Source organism: Peromyscus californicus, unplaced genomic scaffold, assembly GCF_007827085.1.
Source record: "Peromyscus californicus insignis strain IS unplaced genomic scaffold, ASM782708v3 Scaffold_21__1_contigs__length_65335640, whole genome shotgun sequence".
Taxonomy (NCBI): domain Eukaryota; kingdom Metazoa; phylum Chordata; class Mammalia; order Rodentia; family Cricetidae; genus Peromyscus; species Peromyscus californicus.
Genome location: NW_026294514.1, coordinates 105692 through 114323, shown reverse-complemented (window position 1 = coordinate 114323; position 8632 = coordinate 105692). Strand labels below are relative to the sequence as shown.

Genomic DNA, 8632 nt, shown 5'->3' with positions numbered 1-8632 from the left:
CACTCCTTTCACTATAGATGCCAAGGACATGCTGCCACACCACACCCCTGTGATCTCATTTGTTTGACATCCTTTTGCATAGAGACCCCAGGGTCACACAACCTCTTCAGATGTAGAGTTATAAATGCTGTATGGCTGGAGCACCTCTGGAATTCACTACTCACTCATGAGCTAGAGTGATTGAATGTCAGCAAGATCAGTAGTGGTGGCTGGTCACCACCCTCGGTAGCTGAAACAGCAGGATGGAGCAGTTCTTGGGCATGACAATAAACTCAGGATGGTAAACACAGATAATGAAAACCACAAAAGCTTATTAGAAAGATTACAGTGTGGACTTAACATACACTAAGCACTGGGTATCATTTTAGGAAAGCCATAGGGAACTAGACAGCCTCCTGGACACAGTGTGAACTGCAGCTGGATGTCCACTCATACTTCTGGCTCTGTCACTGACCAACTTCACCTTTATCTTGGATTCTCTCCCCTAATCACCACCTTAACTGGACTGAACACTGGCTTGGTGCATGCGAGCCAACTGTTCTACAACTCAGCTACATCTCAAACTCTTTTTATTTTGAGGTAGAGCCTCTCTATGTTGCCAAGATTGGCCTTGAACTTGTGATCCTTTTGCCTCAGCCTCCCAGGTAGGTGGGATAGCAATGGGAGTATTGTGATTTTGAAGCTATTGAATGGATAAACACTGCTAGTGCTGGTTCTGTTTCTATTTTATCCCACTAACCTCCAAATGGCAGTGTCTGCTTTGCCACTTAGCAAACATCAAGTGCCCTGGATCCTCCAGGTCCAACAGGCCTGTGGCTTTTGTGCCTATAAGTGCAACAACAATTCTCTTGTTGCAAATCAGTCTTCCTGTATGTGAGTGAGGGGATTAAAGAGATGCCAAAAGGGGAATCAGATCAGTCTCTTAGCTAGAGTGCTGTGTTCCAACACAGCCTCAGAGTCTGATTCAAGCTGGGTTTCTTATCCATAGTTCCATTAACCCACAGTCCACGAGTGTCCCCAATGGTACCCAATATTGGACAGGCTTTCTTCACTGAAATTCTGTTCCAAAAGTTATTTGAAATAATTAAAACCAGAACTTAGTAATGAGCTGCATAGCACTGGGTCATGACAGGGAACAGCAGCATTTGCTCCCAGATCCCTTGCTCTGGTTTGCATTTCTTCTTGAACATAGGGAGCCTCATTTCATTCCATAAGACCAGTTCCTTGGGTGGCTGCATTATTCACCCCGAGGAACCAAGCTGAAAAGCAAAGGTTCTTTTCGACTCAGCAGATGATAAGGTGATAAGCAGTGCTTTCTGGAACCCTGCAAGGCTCAGTCTGAAGTGTTTTTTTCCCTCTCCTCAGGTTCTGGCTATGGACCAGTGTCTCAACACAGCACAGCAGCCCCTGTGTACAGGAACTCCACAGGAGGATGGCTTCTCAGGACATTCAGTAGGTAAGCCCTTACAGCATTTCCCAGCCACAAGAATTTATATTCCTTCTAAAGCCTAGGTTTTAAAATTATAATAGAGAGTAGCAGAGAAATATCTTCATATAAGCAATTACCGTCTATTTTTCATTGTTAATTTACCACTTCCACAACGTTTTATTATTTGTACAGGGCTGAGAGTATTTTATGTTTGAAACAAGAACTTTAAAAACATCAAAAGACAATTCAGATGTTTTTGCTTTTTGCTCAGATGCATTTTTGGCAAATTTCTCCTATGGTGGATCCTTGTCAGGGGTATTTTCTCCTTAGAGCCATGTGGAAGTTTAGAAATATACCTGGGCATGGATCCAGAAGCAAATAAGAATAGACATAATCAAGGATGTCCTGAGAGCCATTTAAAACAACAGCTTAAAGTGGTAAAAATGTTTCACCTCTGCTAAAGAGGGTGTTATTTTTTTCATAAAATATAACTGTCTCTAAAAATGTTTACTATATAATAAATGAAAATATTCAAAGTTTAATACAGATATTTTTCTTTTTATAGAACTTCAAGTGGTCTTATGTAAAACTATATATATGCTCATAACCATCTTAACTCTAGTTCCAGATCTGATGCCTTCTATGGCCTCTGCAGATACTGTACCATACACACCCTGTACCCACATTGTACACAGATATACCTGCACACACAAAAGCAAAATAACCATATATATGAAATAATGAAATTTAAAAACTACTTAAGTCTCACTACTTTTAAATTTTAAATAAAATTTAAAACTACTTTACACATCTCACTGTGACCTATGCTTTCCATGTTACTTCCATCTCCTCTGTTGTTGGAACACACACCACCCATGGTGTTTTTATACATGATCGTTGTCAAGTCCCTTGAGTCCCTGTCTCTTCCTCTCTGTAGGGACTGGGAGTGCAACATTCCCCATTGTGTTCCTTGGCCTTCTATTTATCTGAACCAGACAGATTCAGCACCAGCTTAAGGCCCTGGGGTAGGAGTCTAGGACCTTATCAATCATTCATAAAGATGGGGCTTATTTGTCAGGTCACTGTGAGGGCTGTAGGTTTGTCCCTTGCAGCTCTACAGTGGAGAGGATGTCCCCAGGACCGAGCTGGCTCTTTATGAGCAGGTCCTGACAGCTCAGTTGAAGCTCAGCTTTTTTTTTTTTTTTCATTGCATTCATTTTTCTTTTGAGTGGTGGACATCAGAACTGTGTGCTTGTTAAAAACCATGAGATCATCAGAGGAACCAAAGGCTTCCCCTAGGTTAATTTATAAATGACTCAATTACCCTCACTGTGGTCAGAACCTGTGCCCAATATATCCTACACTGACACCATCATAAAATACAATAAACTTTGAGGAAATAAAATGAAAACATATATAGACACATAACCTATAAAGCCCTAGTTTATTTTTAAAATTCTATGCAACAATCACTATCACCTGAAGTCACTGTAGGTCCTGCCCTGAAGGAAGCTGTCACTGAGTAGGGCTCTTTCCAAACTCACCTTCCTCTTCCACCTTGAGTGGCTGCTCTGACAGACATCAAATGTTCACTGATTGTTTTCCCACCAATTTCCTAGAGCCCAGATTCTATTCCTGTCCAAAACTAGTCATTTCCTAGGACACAAAGACAAGGGCCACATGTCCCTTTTGCTTCAAGACAGAATCCCCATTGTTGGTTCCACTTTAGTCTTTGGCCAACAGCGACTGGTAGGTTGTGAGCTCAGCATCCTCATCCTCCTAACTTTTGCCTCACTGCTTTTCTTAAACTCTGGAAAACCTGTGAAGATTTGTGACTGCATGATACCAGCCCCGTCAGGTGCTCTCTTCATTTTATATGACATTTGAGAACTGCTATCATGGCTCATGGGGCTAAAAGAGTATTTAAAGCAGTTGTAATTTAATATCTGGAGTTCGGCCAACAGCCTCCCCAGGCTTAGAGAAATGGTTCAACTGTGGGTAGCCTGGGAGGGGGGGTAGTTGTGGATTTAAGAGAACGTGCTCCTGCCAACATGTGGGAATATTACCTCACCCCAAGAGCTAAAAATAGGCAGATGTGTGTTTATCTAGCTTCTCCAAGTTCAGAGAGCTCACTCAGGCCACTTTGCATATAACCAGATAACAATGCTTTCCTTTGGTGGCAAAAGACAGTGGGACAAGTATTCTGTTCTCCTAAGGAAAGATCAGGGGCATCCTTTGTCATTTTGCCATATATAAAGTGTCACATGTGAATTCCAGTCTCCATCAACCCCATGTAATTCAGTTTTGTGTTTTATCTAGTCAGTGTTGATGGTGGCCCTCCCGTTAGAGAAAATTTCATCTATTTTCATCTTAATGAGGTCCATCTGATTTTTCTGCTTCACAGAGTCTGACAGGATAGAGTCATCTCTTCATAGTATCCAGAAATTTGTTCCTACAGATTATGCCAGCTACACACAAGAGCATTATTGGTTTGCAGGCAAGAAGATCATCATCCAAGAATCTATTGAGAGCTATGGCACGGTGGTGTGGCCAGGGGTGAGAACTGCTACATTTATTTGTTGTCAGGCTTTCTGAAGAAAAAAAAATGTTTCATACATCTGTGTTGTCTAGGACAACTGGCCATTTGCCTTCTCACCTCTGTGCTTTTCTGATTGATGAGTAACAGCCTGGTCTCCCAGGGGCTTGGGTTGTGTTTGGGCTCTGCAGACATAATAGCAATTCTTCTAGCAACACTGGTTTGAAGCAAAATCCTCTCCCTTTCCTGTACCTCCCTCCTCCTCTTGCTCCTTGCTGATCCTTTTTCTTCCTTCTCATCATGATAGACAAGTGTGCCATCACTGAGCTACACACACCCCTAACCTTAAACAATATTTACTGAAATACTTTCAAGTGACATATAAGTAGACCACATTGGAAATGAGATGTAAAACTGATACAACTATTACATGAAAAAAGTTAAGAATTTATAGTGTAGAATTTGCAATAGGCACCTTTGGGATCCCCTCATTCTCAGCCACTCATTAACTTCAGACTTATTTTACATGGTAAATGGCATTTACTTCAGAGAAAACATTCAGCAGTCATTTCTCTACCTCTCACTTCCCATGCTTGTGAGGATGGTACTGAAATAGACAAAAAGTCCATTATTTTCAGATGTGTGGTCATGGGCAGTTTTTGTCCATTTTTCCTTGGTTTCCGTATTTCAAATGTGAACTAATGGTGTAACAATGAGTTGCTGACATGCTTGTCAAGATTAATGAGCCACTACATCTAGGACCACATTAGTTTTAGTTATTGATGCAACATTATTCATACACCTCACAGCTGAGAATACAAAGGCTCAGTAAGGTTCATAGGCTTGATAAACCTTAACCCTGGGGTGCTCTGGGTCCCAGTATTATCAGTCTTCCCAAAGCAAGCCTGTCCAGAATTAAGGATCCACAGCAGAAATTTCAGACCTTTGGAGTTATATTGAGATCTTATTGAAATGTAGATTTTGATTGAAGACTGGCTAGGGGAAGGAAGAAGGTTGTGACTATATTTCTTAAAATCTGTCTTAATAACACAGATGACATAGTGCAGGGACTCTGATCTGGGAAGCCATGATGGTGGCTCTGTGGAGCACTGAACAGTCACGAGGGTCCCACAAGACTCTCCAGGTGGTCCTGGGGATTGGTAGTAAGTGGGAGGAGCCAGGGCTTCTAGTCTGGGGGCTCTTTTAGTATTTATACATGGGTATGATTTCCTTCCAGCAAAAGTCTTTTCTCCAACCCTAAGTTTGACAATACCACACCTCCCTGTTCCTTTCCTATTATATTAGGCAAATAGGTAACTATAGTGATGGTAAATATTAGGAAAAGGCCTCAGTCTGTTGTGCACCAAATTGGCCTTTCTTGGGATCTGTAAATGGGAAAATGATACTTCCTGTGTGATTTATAGTGCAGCTGTCCATGAAAAGAGGTTACTGTTAGAGGTTTTTTGTTTTGTTTTTAAGGGATAGAGTTTGGGGTTTGAAATGTCAAAATGATACTTCAGATGACACTTATTGGAGGGCAGGGTGTCCTCAGAGGGAGGCTGGCCTTAGCCATCTTCACAAGATTGTACAGAGAATTTTTTCTGGGCCACTCTAGGTGACCCTCTACAGTGAAGGTCCACACAAGAACTTCTTGCCAACCCAAACCCCCTTCCTTGCCTTGGTGCTGTCTGACATCTACTACTCTCACCCGGCAGGCCACCTGCATCTTTCCTCAGCTGGCACGTCTCTCCCTGCATGAGGAAGACTGTACTGACTTCCCAGCCTCTATTCTGCTCTGTTCCACTTGTATGCTTTGCTTATGCCATGTAAACCACAGTATTTTGTAACTGGTTTACATGTCTTAGCCCTGCCACCAGAGTACCTTGACAGCATAGATAACTGCTATTATCCTTGCAGGTATCTGTTCAACAGGAACACAGGATGCAATGGGGTGAATAGGGTTACTTCGCTATTCACCTTATGGCCTGCAACGATGAAAGCAGGTGTCCAGGAATTCTCTGGCCAATCATTTCTGAATAGGAAGTAGAGTGCAAACTATAGAGCTCAACTCCTTTTCATCTCCATGTCCACACTGCAATCCTGGCCTAGTATATATGGGTTTGTTAGTCTCTTGCACATACTTACCTTTTTAGTTTTTCCCAGGGCATTGCTAATATTTCTCTCTCTCTCTCTCTCTCTCTCTCTCTCACACACACACACACACACACACACACACACACACACACACACACACGAGAGAGAGAGAGAGAGAGAGAGAGAGAGAGAGAGAGAGAGAGAGAGAGAGAGAGAGAGAGAGATGGTCCTAGCTGTCCTGGGGCTCACTACATAGGCCAGGCTGGCCTCAAGCTGACATGGATCCTCCTGCCTCTGCCTCCTGAGTGCTAGGAATAAAGGTGTGTGCCACGATGCCCAGCTGATGCAAATAACACTTATTTTTGGTGAATCAATGAGGTATTATCTCATTATAGAAAAGTTTGGGGAGTAGAAACAAAGAATGAATAAACAATGAAAAGGACATTTGCTGTCATGCACAAAAACTAATTTGCTAACTCATATTGTAGTCCAGACTGGCATCATTAGGGTTGATCTAAACATGCAGAACTAGACCTACAGAAGCTAAAGATCTGCATTTTTAACAAGTTACTCTGAACACTTTGAGAAGTACTATTCTGACAGTATTTATCAGCCAAGAGGAAGGGGAGGGATGGTGCCACTTGTCCAATTAACAGTCTTAGTTAATCTGAATTTTGATGAAAGAACTGGGAGAAAGGTGTTCAAATTTGTAACTTACTTGAAGCATTTAAAGACTCAATATGACAAAGCTGGTAGAAATTGCTATTTTTCAGTGCACATTCCCCATTTATTCTAAGAGTGGAACTAATCTCCTTTTCCTTCTTTCTGCTTTGAGATCAGTCAGGTCTGACTCAGATGAGACTAATCTGTTTCTCCAGTTCTGTAGGTAGAATTATAACATTCATAGCAGAGATGGGTATGACATTTAATTTTTCTTTTTCTTTTTCTTTTTTTTTTTTTTTTTTGGATGGGGGAAAGAGACAGAATCATAGGGTAGCTTAGGTTGGCTCAAGTTCCTCAGTGCTGTGCTTACAGGTCTGAGCCTCAGTATCTGGCTATTTTGGTTCTTATAAAACACTTACAAGCTGAAAATATTTAGGGTTACACCTTAATGTTCAACTACAAGCTTACAGTGGTCTGCTCCTGGCGTCTAATGATCCAATTCCAAAATGGAAATTGTTGTTAATGTTTTTTAGGCTACAGCTTTGTGCCAATATTTGGAAGAGCATACAGAGGAATTAAATCTCCAAGATGCTAAAATACTTGAAATTGGTGCTGGACCAGGCCTTGTTTCCATTGTGTCCAGTCTTTTAGGTTTGTTTCTTCTTGTTCTCATTTCAAAAAGATCTCCTGTGACAATACTGATTTCTTACTACTGACAGGGTATGCATAGCTTGGCCACAATTTCATTGAATCACTCCCAAATGTCACATGGCAGGAATCATTAGTTATTCAGAGATAACAGTCTTGGAGGAGCTAGTCAACTACTTCAATTCATTTAATTTTTATGCAAGGAAGTTGAAAGTCCAAAGGTATGAAACTGAATCCCTTTGACATTCATGAATGGGGATGGAGGTTCAAGTTGGGATGCTGGTGACATCTAATGTGGTACACAAAGAGGAAACTGTACAGTTTAAATAACATCAGTTTGCTCAGCCTATACCAACAAAGGCAGGGTTTAGAGATGCAGATGTTAACTGTCTTCTAATAAAGGAAATTGTGGCTACTTACATGTCTCCATGAAGCATTACCATTTCTCTTTCTTTTAGGAGCTCAAGTCACGGCAACAGATCTGCCTGATGTTCTAGGAAATCTTCAATACAATCTTTTAAAAAACACACTGGAATGCACAGCTCATCTACCTGAAGTGAAAGAACTGATATGGGGGGAAGACTTGGACCAGAAATTCCCTAAGTCAAACTTTTATTACGATTATGTCCTGGCCTCTGATGTGGTCTACCACCACTACTTTCTGGATAAGCTACTCGCTACCATGGTGTACCTTTCCCAGCCAGGCACTGTGGTGCTTTGGGCAAACAAATTCAGATTCAGCACTGATTATGACTTTTTAGATAAGTTCACGCAAGTTTTTGATACCACTCTCGTGGCTGAACATTCAGAGTCATCAGTCAAACTTTTTAAAGGTATACTAAAATGGGACTGATATGTAAAGAGCCTTTCAAAGTATTGGTGTCTTGTGAGCTATTAGAAGGTACACTGTTCCATACTGGTATAGCTAGAATTCAAGTGTAACTCAACACCACAACTTTCCAGGATGATAAGATTACATAGTCAGTCTAAGTATCTACAGAGAACACAGAAATATGAAAGCTGACTTGCAAACTTCCCAAGAATTTCACTTAGTTAAGTGCTTAACACATTTTACATAAAGAATGTAATGAACAAGTGGGTTCCTCCTTGTTTCTGCTGTAACTGCCTGAATTTTACATGTGCCAATATGCTTTTGCCATAATTATTGACATAGAACTTGACAAGGTCTTTGTAGCCCAGGGCAGCTTTGAAATAGATATGCACCTGCCTCAACCTCCAGATTACAGGTGTGTGCCACGGTG

General features: G+C 41.3%; 1 protein-coding gene across 1 annotated transcript; it reads left to right on the top strand.

Moving 5' to 3' along the window:
• The first annotated feature begins 1374 nt into the window (after positions 1-1374).
• On the top strand, positions 1375-8389 carry LOC128117453 (protein-lysine methyltransferase METTL21C). Its single transcript, XM_052749342.1, has 4 exons — positions 1375-1456; positions 3834-3985; positions 7256-7373; positions 7829-8389. Exons 1-4 carry the CDS (start codon positions 1375-1377, stop codon positions 8221-8223), a joined length of 747 nt encoding a protein of 248 aa, XP_052605302.1. The 3' UTR covers positions 8224-8389.
• Positions 8390-8632: the final 243 nt, after the last annotated feature.

Coding starts and splice junctions, on each gene's coding strand:
- LOC128117453 (XM_052749342.1), top strand. CDS start 1,375: ATGGACCAGTGTCTCAACACAGCACAGCAGCCCCTGTGTACAGGAACT. Junction 3,986..7,255: donor GCACGGTGGTGTGGCCAGGG/GTGAGAACTGCT, acceptor AATGTTTTTTAG/GCTACAGCTTTGTGCCAATA. Junction 7,374..7,828: donor CATTGTGTCCAGTCTTTTAG/GTTTGTTTCTTC, acceptor TCTTTCTTTTAG/GAGCTCAAGTCACGGCAACA.